We start from the raw sequence: 14,947 nt of genomic DNA, 5'->3' as shown, positions 1-14,947 counted from the left end.
TTTGTATTGGTTGAAATGCATTTTCATTCAGATATTTATGCTCCTCAAAGGGTGAAATACTGTTGACAAGAGGTCGAAGGAATTTTCATCTAGCGCAACCATGTAGTGAATATTTCTGTTTTTTAGAACAACTATTGATGGATTCAATATGCTTAGCTGAATATTTCAACTACTTTAAGGATACTCAAAACTCATTTTGGTTGTAAGGTTAACTTGAGGCCGTAGAAGCCTTCCAGAAGCCTACAGAACAAATCCAATTCCCATCAACTTCATGTATACTTCATATATATGTGATCAATGAACATTGTCACTAGTCTGCTCAACATCAACAGATGTTTCAAACATTTGGTTCAAAAATCAGCTGTTCTGGTAATGCCATAAGGAGCTGTCAGTATGTAGATGAATGTACTGAAATGTATATGCGTTGGGTCTGATGTCATATTCTTAGAAGTAAAAAACTCTATGACCAATATTGTCATGAAATAAACAGAGGACAGAGTTACCAAAACAACAAATAGAAAATAAAAAATAATGACAAATGCAGCTAAAAAGAAATACATTTCTGTATCGTCTGCTGTCTCCTTTCTCTCCAATGTCGTCAAGACAATTTCTGGCACGGCTTTGGTTCTCTAATGTCCAAGGGGAGAAGGTCATTGTTAATTGCTACCAATTACCCCAAATTTTTGCTAATCATTTGCTTCTTCTGTGATGGCAGTGAAGAGCGCTTTCCCTGACCCTCTTTCCTCCTATAAATACCTTACAGAGATCACGCTGAATGAGGCTATTCAGAGGGCCATGCCATATGGTTAACATCATTGTAATGGTGTTCAGTCCATTGGGTGACTACATGTGCCTCCGTAACAGAGATACGTTAACTCTGAAGGAGCCGGTCTTGGAAAAAAGACAAGAAGAAAAAGGAATATATTTTTCTTTTCAATCATTTGCAGTAGATATGCAGTACTGATTTAGCCACAAATCACCTAGATTTGTCATTAGGTTCATCTGTTGGGGGGGAGGTCCTTGGAGTAGTTTCTGCAAAGCATCCCTAAAGGTTTAGCAGAGATGGGAAATAAACTCTTCCAGACCTCTGGCCTCTCTATGCAGAATAGTCCACAGAAACATTTAAGGCAGGAGGGAGTAGAGGCTGTTAGAGGTTTTTGAAAATCACGGCAGAAGGATGAATCTTGCCAAACATGTTGCCACTGCTTTGTTTAACTTTATCTATGCATTTCCATTTTTGTCTTTATGTCTTCTCTTTCATGTAACATCATACATTTCCTATGCGACAGCTCTTATGTTCTCCTAAAGAACAACTCAATGGGGTCCCAAATGTTGAAAAAATTGAAAATAAAATATTTCTTTATGTTGCTGTTTTCAGAGTTTCACCCTCATGCAAGCAGCAAGACCTAACTTATCAAAATAATGTTTATTTCTTGTTAAATTATGTTAAAAGCACCAGTACATGCATTCATTTGTCAGTCAGTAGAGTTGACTCCACTCAAAAGAAGTGTCAACTTATATATCATTTAATAAATTAATAATATTGCTTCTTAAGCTTCCCTGTGACAAGACCATCTTCTCTCTCCCAACTCCCTACAAGATCTTTTACATTAACTTTACATGAGTCAGTCTATTTTCTGGTCAGTAACGTTCCTTTTAATCCAAAAGAAATGTCCATTGTCTTTCAGGGTTTATAGCAACCATCTCATTTTCTCGTACAAAATAAGTTACACTTTTAACCATCTGCTGATCTCATTTTCGCGGCGAGGCGGAAATCTTTGATCGGAATTTTCTGTGTGTACACTCAGCCGTCCCTTGGATGTCGCTGGCATGTCTCCGAAGCAATTTTCTCAACTATGAATAATTCACCAGATATTATTCCAAAGGTCATCTTATAGTAATTAGTACCTGCTGTTGACTAAACAGCCGCAAGGTACCTGATGGCCAGTTTAATTACAATTTGAAATGAGTGTACTGTTTGACAATCTCTATATGTTCTCATGACACTTCAACAGATGACACCTTGAGAACTAAGTAGCCTTACAATAAGTTGGCTTGTTAGCCCACTGGGATGGAGGGAATGTGGGATGAGAAAAGACGCAGGCATTGGGTGCGCTGTAAAGAGCGCAAAGTACTTTCTGTTCAAATATGCAGTAATTGCTGGAAATGTAGTTTGGTATGCATGTGTTTTGACAGTTTGGACATCTTCTGCAATGTCACTGTCTCATTATTAGCCAATTACCATGGAAATGTAATGGGGCAGGTCAAAGCCGGGTCTCACAAGTTGATTGGGGACTCGACATATGCTGAAGAAGCGGCAATATGACCCAGTCCAGCGAGCCTTTGGCTCGTTACGAGGTACATGACATGGCTCTTTGTGATGCGAGTTAGGAGTCGGTGCCAAGGGATCCTGTCATGTCCTGTTGTCGTGAACATCAACCTCTGCACCATACTGTAAGCTTTCCTGTCTGAGGGCTTGTGTGTATTCATAAGGCGAGTGTGGATAAAGCGTGCAGCAGAATGGCCTGAGGTAGGACACGTTGCCCAAGGGGATTGTCAAAACAAAGTTTTCCTTTGAGGTATCAAAGCTCAGGAATGGATGGATGGATCCTGGAATGATATATGGGTGGGTTACATAGATGGATGGATGAGTGAATAGATACACAGCGTAGGCTGTGTAACAAACTTTTGCCATAAAGGTAAAAAAAATAAAATAAAATAAAATGCCACATGCAAAGTTATTTGTATATGAGGCTGAGCAGCCACATGTAGAGCGGACAGCCTCCAGGTATCACTGGCGATACGGAGATATGACGATGCAAGTTGAATTAAATTAAAGATGACAAGCTGAGCAGTCACAACACATTTTTCTTCTCCTTACTTAAGCTGACATTTACTTCTTGGCCCAAGAAAACCAAATCCTAAAATTAAGGTTTATTGTGTTGTATTGATTTTCCCCTCAAATGTATGGGCTACTTCCTTTGGGCTGTGATCTATTCTGATATGGTAACGGCTGTGCAGTTTAACGAGGAGACGTGCAACCTTGTAAAGGGAAGCTCATTGATTTACAGTTTTGGACCAATTTAAATATGTAGTAAGGGATCGATAAGTGTTCTGCCCTTCCTAAACAGAAACCCTCAAAGGTGCTTTGTGCCACATTCTAAAGGCCAAATTATTCATTTATTCTTTTGATCACATAAATTTGCGGTAAAGCGACACAAGACTTTGACTTCAGAAGTATCTGTTTCTTTCTAAAGAATGTATTACAGCTGCAATGTTTAAAACATACCTGAGTTGTCATAGTCTGTAAAATATATACTGTGATGGAAACAACAAATGTAATGGATCAAACCACTAATTGCATCATATGAGGCCAGGAATCCAAATGAATGAAGTTACGGACATTTTTAAGATGATACTATGTCAATGTTGCCGTAGGAAGGGGGGGGGGGGGGTTCTCTTGCCACACCAACAGAATCAGTTAGAGGCAGAAAAACAACAGACACAGGTTTTTGATAATTGTAAATATTACCTGTAAATCAGTGGTTGGTTGACTGTAATTACATGTAAAGTTTACAAACATTTTAAATTGTATTTTCCTATTGAGAAAATATGAAAACCCACACGGATCATCTTTAAAACTTAGCGACCTCAAAGGAGATATATTGTGAGACTAATTTTTTCCTTTGTTGGAAATGCGAAAGCAAACCCCCCTCTCTGATATTTTCCTTGAAAGTTGTACTCCTTATTGTATTTAACAAGGGTTAAGTATTTTGTTCTTTTCCCATAAATGTCGATATATGTCATATGTCATAGATTGAGTTGTTGCCCCTGCGCTGTTCATTTTTAGACATGAAGGTGAAATGCCATGTCCAATTTGATGGGTCTTACATCATTAGCTTGTAATTGCTATAATTGGAATAGAGTGACAGTATGCTCCGATGTCACATCTTTCACTGATACGACAATGCTCTCAGAAAAAACTGATGAAACAACAATGTAAAGTGAAGGACAAGCAGGATACGTGCATAATTTGAGGACTTGATATTTAATGGCTCAAGTAAAATTCAATGACAAGAAAAAATCATTTTACCATATTGAAGGTCATTTTTTTCATAGATTTAAATGGGATATCTTACAAAGGCATGACAACACAGACTGTATAGCTTTAACGGACCAATACAGATTTGCCGGGCAAGGATTGAAGCCTCTTTTCAAAGCAAAACTTGACCTGACTCACTGATGACTAATTTACAAGCATATACTTAAGTCTTCTATCATATTTTAATATTATTTTGTACAAGATACATTTTTATACATACAATATCCTGGCAGGTGCATGCCAGTACACACAAATGTGCACATACACACGCTCATACATGCAAAGAGAAACAAACTGTCTCCCTCACACGCATACACAATCACCTATAAACACATTCAAACACACTCTCAGCAATAATATGCGTATGTAACCATTTACATTACAAGAGAGATTGTCATCTCATCACTTATGTTTTCCGTTTTTCCTTTAAATCAATATAGCGACTTCAAGTATTTTTCCTTCAGCCTTTAGTCTTAACTATATTTGTCTTGTCCAGTTCATCAATGTTGTGTTAATTCTTCGGGATACTGTTATTTACAGTTTAAAATCCAGTCTACCTGACAAGGTAGATATTGTGTGTACGTAGAGGCAAAAGTGGTACGCACATTTTACAAAGTCTGAATGTGCACACTGTAACATTTGTTTTGTTCCAAAGACTCACAAACACCAATACTGACACTGAATCTAATGATTGATGCATGAACTACAAGTGTTGTGTTGTGGAGGTCCAAACAGATCATGCAAATTGACACAAATTGACATGGTAATTACACATTTCGATTAGAAAAAAAAGACGAAAATTAAAAAAAAGATGTATGTATACTATCTTCATTTTTAGGGCAAAAAGAATTAAGAAAAACTTGTAAAAATAAAAGGGAGAGAAGAATCGTGCAAAGTGAGAACCCGTCATTGCCCTCCGAATTTATTTCAAGTTGCTGTTTGTTTGCTCCTTTTTTGAGGTATAATATCTAATTTAAAATGTACTTTTACCTCTCGGAGAGTAAATGGTAGAATAAAGTGGGACAAGCAGCAGACAAAAAAAGTGACGTTGGTGTCCAAACGAACAACATACAGATGTACATTCTATTCGCTTTAAAGGTTCTCTTTCAATCAATGTAGCTGCTGCAACATTACAATACACACAAGTTATCAGGAATCATTAGGAATCAGGAACAGATTATTCTGTGGGCAGAATAAGTGGAAATAAATGATGGTTATAGATAGGTAACATTGTGCTCACTGTACACGTATGGATTCATCGTTTCAAACAATCACATTTGTACTACATTGTGATTAGATTAGACATATTTGATTGTTATTATCTCCCTCTGGGATGTATAATTGTATGTATTTCTTGTGTCAAATCTATAAACACTCGAACAGCAACATGTCTGTCCTTATTGTTTGTGAATTTGTTATTTTTCCAGATTTTTTTAATCAATACCTGGAATTTCTTTGCCCTTCTTTTTTGATAGAAAACAGAGAATGAAATAATACATTTTGTTGTAAGTGTTGGGTTTCCATTTGTGAAAGTGATAAAATTCCATTTTCAGTGACACCAGTAAATATGTGTAATTTACACCATTTGGTGATATATGTCTGTACTAAAACAACAAAATTAGATGAAAAGCAATATAGTAAAAAAGAGCAAATACAATGAAATAAAATCTCCAAACAAGGTCATTTTAATAAAGCAGTGTTTGAGGATGCTTTTAAAATGCTTGTTTTGAATTGAATACATTTTTGTAATTGACTAAGGGGAAATATAATTGCTCATTTTCCATGTCCTTGATACGCTGTTACTTTAAGCGATCATTTCACCGGCTAAATCCTCTTTATAATAACACGAGTTCTGACCCTAAGTACCAGAGAGAAAGGTGTGGTACCTAAGAGCATGCAAACACAATTTCCCTAGCGCTTTCCCTCACATATGCCGGGTTGCATTATAGATTTAGGGCTCTTCCTAATTTGCAAGATGGTTCAAGAAAATGAGTTGCATCAATCACATACTTGATGATTTGAACACCTGGCTTGGATGCTACTTAAAAGAAAAATGCACATCAGCATATTCCCTCATTGCTCAGGCAATAGATTAAACTGCCCCCAATCTGTTACGTCAACAAGCTAGTCAGAAGTAGTTATCATCATCAGTATAATTTTAAAAAAGGTAGTGATGCAGTGCATGTATGAAGGAACTATGGTGAGGGGAAGTCTTTTTAAATGGTGCCAATGCTAAACCTTATGAGAACTACAAAAAGAGCATTAACGTTAATAATTTAGTTTGACTTTTGGCCCAGAGGCCATTTTTCCATTTTCTATTATTTCAGCGCCAACACAGTAAAACTGATAAAGGAAATTTGTTGCCGGGGTGAGTTGCATAAAAAAACACATAAAGTAATAATTAGCACGAGCAAAAGCTGTTATCAATGATAGGGTTGGAAGAGAAGGAGCGTTTGAAGCTGCTATTCTGCGTTCGTCCCCTTTTTGCGCACAGGCCTCGCATGTTTCTTGCTAGCCAACGATTTCTTACCACAATGAGGGTCGCTGCGGAGATCACACATCAAAGTAATTAGACTGAGAATTTCATAATTGGCTCAATAGCCGTTATTAATGTCAGTGTTTCTGAGCAGCAAAATGTGAGACAAGTAAACAAGGGAAGGAAATAAAGTGTGTTTTTCCAAAGTGCTAATCTTTCAAGGCTAAGCTGCTGAGATAATGCCAGGAGTGAACATTTTCTTAATGGAGTTGGCAGAGATGAAGCAACCACCATTGGAAAAAACATCTTTGCTAAGTGTGTGGATGTGTAGGAGTTTTTCTTTTCTTTCATATTTTCTGTGTCGATCCATGGTGAAAATGTAGAGTGTAAAAGTTGTCCGGTGTTGTCTACCATTGGCCTAGTTATGCTTTGTAGACAGTTTTTTAATGCTCCTGCAGTCCCTGACCAAAATAGACTTCTGAAACACATTCATGCGAGACAAAAAGAGAAATCCTCCACCACCAAAAGAGTTTGTACTGTGTGTTGTACAGACCAATACTTTATCAGACCTTCAAGAGCAACATTATCCACCCACAGCTCAAAATTGACGGTCAGCATGATTTAGCTCACTCAACACAAAGTACATTATTTGCGAGTGTTTCTGCGCAAATGACGGGTCAGTCCCCTGAGCCCACTGAGCAGGGCCCAAGGGGCTTGAGGCGTACATTCCCCACCTCTCGTCACCAAGCAAACACCACCGTACTGAAAGGAGTTTCTTTTTTCTTTTTTTTGATATTGGCATAGAACCACCTTTATTTAATTTACATGGTTGTTCTATGTTAGTTACATTACCTTTCAAATGCTTTAGCTGTAAGACTGACCCCACATATATATTTGAACAACATCATCATATTCGAATCCGTTCTCAACCGTAGTCATTAGTAAAACTGAGCCGCAGCTGGTCAATTCAAATCATGCATCCCTTCACCCGCGCGCACACACAATGATCATAACGTCACTGACAACCAGTCATCTGTAGATTGAGTCATATGTATGTCAGGGCGATGACGATCTGTCTTTTCCTCTTACAACTGGTGCTCATGTAAGAAAGAGCTGCTGCCCCCCCCAGTGGGCGTCTGCTGCCCAGGAGAGGAGAAGCTCGCCAGGGGGATGACCTTGAAGGGGTCTTCTTTCTTACTGCAGTGTCTATCTAAGGTGTTGTAGAACTGCGGCCGATTGATCCCTTTGTCCAGTTCATCTTTTTTGGGGACGGACCTGCCCAGGGTATGGCGGCCGTCCATGACCTCCATGCTGACCATGTTAACTTTGGCTCCCCGGGCGCAGCTCTGCTGGAAGCCAAAAGATGGCATTGTGCCGCTGATGGCGGTGGCGATTGGGGTGGAGGTGGGGATGCTGCTGCCAGGACCCTGGAACTGGGCCAGGGCTGGGGGCATCCAGCAGCTGTCAGAGTGGCCCAGTATCAGACACTCCTGGGTACAGGTCTCAGAGGCCTCGGCCAAGGCTTTCTGTAGGTTCACCTCGATAGCTGTGAAAAGAGAAGGAAAAAAAAACACCAAAGTTAATCAAACCGTTCAGAACATACAGAGAGTGCAAGTCGAATACAACAATTTTACCATTATACTGCAGAGCGCTGCATGAAGTCACAAATCATGATGTGAGTAGAAGAAAGTTGTCATCTTATCAGCAGTTGACCCACAATGTCGGCGATGTAAAGAAATTAAAGTCAGTAATAAATGTTTCATTTCATCTTTTAAAAAGATAAACCCCAACAGAGCATGTCATTTCCATTGGTATTCCCATGACTCTATCTGTTTATCTACGCAAGCAATTCCCTGTAGCTTAATTAGAGTTTAAAAAAAGGTCTAGCTTCTGTCTTGTATTGGCTTTGCTGTGTTAAATATTTAATGAACACCTTAACAAAGCCTTGTTTATTTTAATCACTGTCAATGTGGCGCACCTAAAACCCTTCTGATCTTCCACAATCCCAAATAAATCTAGTCAAATAAGAAAACTCATTCAACAAGTGCTGGGGAAAGAAATCCCATCACCCCGGGATCCAAACTTTGGCATTATAAGATAGACTTAATACATGCTGAATAGAGTCTGCTTTCAGGTTGCATAGGTAGGGAAGACAAAACTTAAAAAAGTGAACGAGGAGGCAACTGAGCAAGCCTAAGCACTCAAACTATCTTATCTTATTATCCCGGCATTGGCATCACATGTGGAATGAGTCTGGGATGAGACCTCAGCATTGAGTCTCAGCAATAAAGCCTGTCAAGCCAGATAATTAGAATGTAAAACAGCGGGCACCGAGGCAACCAGGAGCCTGCGGTGTTATGTTTCCTAGGCCACGCAAAGGAGAGCAGGGTCCTCACTCAAACATCACATTGCCCCCTCCAGGCATCAGCTTCAAGCTGTCATGTAGAAATTATTTAGTATATTTGCATAAGTAAGGATGCTATGAATAATAAAGTGTTCTTAGACCCGAGTACACGGGGATGGCTATTCTTTCATGCGCTAAAGTTTTGCATGCTCCATGTAATTCGATTACACAAAACATCCCCTTTGCCGCCATCGCCGTCTTGTTTATTGTTTGATTCCTACTAAATTTAAATGAATATTCTGATTATCAGTTAGTTATTAGTAAGTGACAAAAGCTTGGCCTCCCGCAACTATCTGGATTGTTGAAAAACGGCCCAGCAAACTTTTCTTTTTGTATTCCGCTGTGCCCGCGGGTAGATAACACATTGTCAACTTTTTAAGAGCAGTGTCTGAAAATAAATCACCTGGTATAAATTGTGAGGATATACTTAGAGTGCCCACATGGAGTCAAATCTGTCCTCTCCATATTGAACTGGAGCCTTGGAGCAGGAGTGTATAAATCCCCCGGGTGGTAAATGTGTCACCTTTCAAAGGGTCACTAACTTCATTAAGGAAAAAATGGATGCTGCCTTCTTATCCTCTGAGCTAGCACAATAGAGACCATGGGCCATGCCCATGGCCCAATACTTTTTCAGGGTACTGTCATTTTTGACGTGGTCATTTTATTAACACTAACATCTTATTCAAAAAGCATGCATGACACAAATAATTGCTCCTAAAAAGCAACACGCTGAAGGGCATCTCTCTGCCACATTTCCCTCCCTCCTCTTCAACTTGAAATGATCTGTGCAGCCAGAGGTAAAGCGTAACATACTTTGCAAATGAAAGCGCAGTCTGTGGCTTGGTAACATCACACAGTTTGAGCTCAAAGCGCTTCTGTTTCAACAGCCTTCGGTGGCTGTGGCTTCGGCATGCAAAATTTCACACCCAGACGTTTCCAAAAAAGACGTAGGCCTGTACTATTTTCTATTCCGACGGGATGGTTCGAATAGGCGGTGGCGGAGTCGGGAGGGTGGGAGCGCGGCGTGAGTGATGTCGCTGACAGCTGCGGCTGCTTTCGTCAGCTAGAGGTATGCCGCAGCCGGGCTTGTGATGCCGACGTCTTTTGTATTCAGGGGAAACAACTGTACCCCGCGGAGCTTTCGGGAGGAATCACACTTCACTGACGCCATGGATCCCCCGATGCTGAGAACATTCTTTTCTGCGTTCCCTTGAAGGAAATTTGAATGGCAGACAAGTGGGGATAATGGCAAACAATTGGTTGTGATAGACGGCATTGCTTGGATCAAACCTACTGTTTTCTTTTGAGAAGATTCATCTGTGCTGAAAGGCGCTCGTAGTGTGATTGAAAGCCAGGCTGTGATACCTGTTTAGTTACTCTACACTAAACATAAATGAACATCTAATACAAGTTCAGCAACAATCAACATGGTTAACAGACTGAAGTTGACTCAAGAACTGAAGTGGAATTTAAATCAATCAATCTTCTGATTCAAAAGAGCCTGCAGGCAAATTACACTGCACTTTCATGAGGTAAATTATATTATTACGGTTTGATACAAGGTTTTATAGTTGATCCTGTGGCATATGCAAGGTCATGTTGTAGTAGCCTACAGCAGTCATGTTCTGCAACATCAACACATCCTTTGGTCAGCCACATATTGAACAATGCCGCATCCACCTTCAGCTAACCTTCCATCTGTGCGGTCAAACATTGCAGCTTGTATAAACGTTGGACATGTGTAGGAGAGGCCAGACCACGCTGCATTGCATACAAAACATGATTCAACAAATAAACCGCACACATCCTATAAAGTGACTATTTACTTAAGAAATACCAAAGGGTTAGACACAACATTTTAAATGTGTCCAATATTGTGCATCCACTCCAATCGATTGGCAATCCAAACCTTTATTATGTAGACTTTGGTTTGTGTTATTGTAAGATTCTGATGCAGTCCAGTATGCCACCCCGGCCATGCGCCTCCTAAAAGCAGAATTAAAGCCCTTCTGCGCCGATCTTAACTAAACCTACCTCAGAAATTGTACGTCTATTGTATTAGTTGCACTATTGTGTACATATGTTCATATCCGGCCCAGTTTCATAATCCAACAAGCGTCTCAACTACAGTCTTCCATAACTGTGATTAATATAGACTTATTCTAGGAATATTTTTTTTTTTAAGTGTGTATGGCCATTCTTGTTTTGTATATTCATACAGGTTGTAATGATGAAATAATAACCAGTAATTTCAGGCCCATTCTGCATATTATTGAAGCTACCGCACACAGTTATTGTAGTAATATAAAGATAAAGGGTTGCCTGAAAGTAATGTAATCACTTGTTTATCCATGACAAACAGTACAAGGCTCAAACCCATGAAGTTGTTCAAGTGCTATGTCCCCAACCAGATTTCTGAGATGTTGACATTATTGTATGCATTATATTTCATCGTTTCATTATATTGATATGCTTGACTGACTAATTTCTTTCTCTAATGGCCACTAAATCCACAAATTCAAACACAAGCTCTGACGGCAGATACTCACACACAGAGTAAGGATGCACATTAGCCGCCTCTCCAGTATAATAGCATGAGTTATTTAACATGACAGTGGATGATATTTACTGACAGAGGTAGTTACATCTTGATGGGCTTCACATTGAGGTCGGCACACATATCACGATTCAACTTATTACTTTAGCATTTACAAAGTCATTATTGCTAATTAACAGGATAATTGCATCCATCCAGAATATTAAATTCCTCAAACAGCCATCCGGAAGGTGGACTACGCCTCAGACTATGGTGTCTTTTAAGCTCTTATTTAGTGCAGTCTTTTCATTTTTTTAGCCTGAAACTTGTATTTATCAAATTCAACTTATATTGTCAAGTTATTTGCTGCAGACTTCTTATATGTACAAGCATGTATAGTGTCATTTTTTATGTATATTTGTTTGTTTTATGTGTTCACATGTTATATATTATATGCTATATAATTGAGAATGTTACGATGCCAAGAATATACATCTTTCACCACTTAACACATTCTAAACCTACAGCTCTGCCCACCTCAGTGTATATTCAGATAAAAAATAAAAAATAAAAATAAAAAAATTGAAATTTCAGCTGTATTTTACTTATTTCATAAAATACTCAGTCCCTTGGCTATCGTACGTAAAAATCTATTATAATTATTATGTATTCTTTCGTCATATGGAATGAGACGAGGCCGAGAGAAAGAGGAAAAGAGACAGAAACGTAATACGAGTATGTTTCTTGTGTCTTGTATTTGGCGAAGGAGACCAAAAGAATGTGGAAGATTCCTTCAAACGTATAGAATCACAGTAGAAATAATTGGGTTTGTAATTACCAAGACTTTATCACTTCCGTCGACCTCATACCCACTCGAAACCCACAATCTGGATAAGCAAATGGACGGTCATTAATAATAATATCGCTATCAAAACCTTTTGGTGTGGCACAGAAAAGAGAGATGCCCCCACTTTCATCACAGCTTTGGCTATCATAATTTGAAGGAGAAACTGTCTCACACAATTACAAATAGAAGACAGCCGACTAAAATTAGAGATCGTATTCAAGATGGTGTTGCTCTGACGTCCTGCGTGTTCATTGCCTTTAAAAATGGTGCGATGATATGGCCCGTTCACAGGCCTGTCTCTATGGCAATAAGACAGAAAAGGAACTTTCCTCCGTACAGATGTAGTTTCTTTACTTTTATCAGGAAAGCGTACAGCATAATTCTTGCAAAAGGCAGTAAGAGTTGTCATTCTCACCGCTGACAAGGGCATGGAGGAGGAGGAAAGTATTTAATTGTAGAAAAACACTTTCTATGATCTTTGGAAGGAAGATATTAACTGGGTTGCCGAGGTACCGTGTAGGGGGCTGACGTGCATTGCGATCTTTAAGGAGACGTCCAGGGTTAGACAGCTGCTAATTCATTTTATTAACTAGATTCTATCATATAATATGTAGTGAAACAATATAAATATCGTTATATATGGTCTCAGCTTCTAATGGCCATTCATCCCCAATCACATGCGCTAATAAGGATAATTAGTTCCCAGGGCTAATAGCGCAGTGGATTTCTTCTCTTGAAACATCCATTTCCAAACATTTCTGTGTAGAAGCAATTGAAGGTAAGATACATAAATGGCCAAGCAATCGCTCCTCTTCTTTCTATTAACGTTTCAAGACAAACCGTGCCAGATGCAATAAATGGCCTTTTTTTAAAGGAGACAATGTGACGCGGATAAGAGAAAAGCAAGGTTGTCCATATATACTCTAGACTAATTAGTTTTGATGCATTTACTAAGACGAAGCTGAACATGGCGAGTCTGAACCACATACGTATTTATCACCACTTGTGGGACCTATACAGTTCCTCGCCTGTAATCCATCTAGCCTTGTCTACCCTCGACCCCCTTTGCTTTCCTAGTGTTTGACCCATTGTAACTGAAAGTAATTGCAGGCAGAAAACAACATCTAATGATTACTCTATCTGGGAGTCTGAGAGAGAGCGAAAAGTCACAGACAGGTACTTTCAACAAAAGGAGGAGGCCTTTTTGTTCCCGACACACAATTTCAGACAACAAAGAATATTATTGACTTGGCTGAGATTAGAACACCAAAACAAATAATAAAGCACAGGGAGAGGACAAAGTGCACAAAGAGAGAAAAGATCCCCAGAACATCCCAGTGCCAAGCACTTGCTCTTTTCTCTTTGTTACCATTGATTTCAGGTATGTTGTAGGTTGAAGCACCCATTTCTCCACCCAGAATATACAAAAGCAACACAATGTACAGAAAGAATTTCATGTTAATTCCTTTCAGACAAAGCCATCTTTGTTGTCAGACAGCATAAAAAAAAAGAAAAGACCTAAAATGTTCCTCTCGCCTCAGCCTAAAATGTTTACAAAAAAAAGAAAGGCCGGCATGAACAACAGCGATTGTGTGATTACCATCAGCAGAGGACACAGTTGGTAAGGTAGAACACACCAACAGTATTTTTTTTTCTTGACACTTTGATTCTGTGTGTGACATTCGTTGATTACATCTCCTTCATTATGGGCAGACTACTATTGGGCCTCCCCACCAGAGGACACGATGCCGCTGTCGACATCAACACAATCAGGCCTGGCCAAATACCCAGCGTGGGCCAGATAGATGAGAGGTGCGAACCCCATAACAATCTGCAATCAGCACTCATCACCACAATGACACAGAGAGGAGGAGGCACCGAGTTTCTATGGGGGGTAGAAACACAATACACGCTCATGCAGAGAATCACACACAGACACACACACACACGCGCTCTTTTTTAAAATATTATAAAAGAGCAGCCATTTATTCTCTTCTTTGTAAGTCTCCACTTGACTGAACGATGCTGTAGATATGCAGTAGGTGTGCTGTTCATGACAAGCAATACATAAATGCATATTTATGAGATCAAAAATGTGAATCCAACTTAACATTCATTGCACATAGATGAATGTCTGAACATTTCCATATTGTGTAGATAATGTGAGGTCTAGGAAAAGAAAATAAAGAGCGCGGAATGAAAGGTAAGTGACATTTTTTTGTAGGGGGATAAAAGATAAGTTGATTAAGTGGGACCTGACAAAGCTGTTTGATATTTGCAAGAAGATTGGATTGTTCCAGCAGAAATACTATCTGATCAATCATGCTTTCTTTTGGATGATTAGATCTAAAAATGAAAATGCCACTTTACACTTTCAGCTTTCCTTTAAACATCAAATTAAAAGCTCCTTTGAAGCATAAGCAGGACGAAAGAAGAAGAGAAAAAAAAAACCTGTTGCGTATGAACCACTAAAACAAATGGATTCTTTTCACATAAAAGCTAATAAGAATGAAGGCTTTGCTTCACATAATGGGGGAGAGACTAGAGGGACAAACTGCACAGCAATCACTGTGCAACATCCT

The 14,947-nt window shown here is 39.2% G+C and overlaps 1 protein-coding gene across 1 annotated transcript in view; it reads right to left on the bottom strand.

The window, feature by feature from the left end:
• Positions 1-4,032: 4,032 nt before the first annotated feature.
• The window catches only part of pcdh11 (protocadherin 11), a 114,064-nt gene continuing 103,149 nt past the window's right edge, over positions 4,033-14,947 (bottom strand). Inside the window, exon 7 of the mRNA XM_040173624.2 lies at positions 4,033-8,124. Within this exon, the coding sequence (XP_040029558.2) occupies positions 7,664-8,124 (461 nt within the window). The 3' untranslated portion in view covers positions 4,033-7,663. The remainder of the gene's footprint in view (positions 8,125-14,947) is intronic.

This window comes from Gasterosteus aculeatus, chromosome 4, assembly GCF_964276395.1.
Source record: "Gasterosteus aculeatus chromosome 4, fGasAcu3.hap1.1, whole genome shotgun sequence".
NCBI classification, from domain to species: Eukaryota; Metazoa; Chordata; class Actinopteri; order Perciformes; family Gasterosteidae; genus Gasterosteus; species Gasterosteus aculeatus.
The sequence above is the reverse complement of the archived record's forward strand: the minus strand, read 5'-3'. Positions and strand labels throughout refer to the sequence as shown.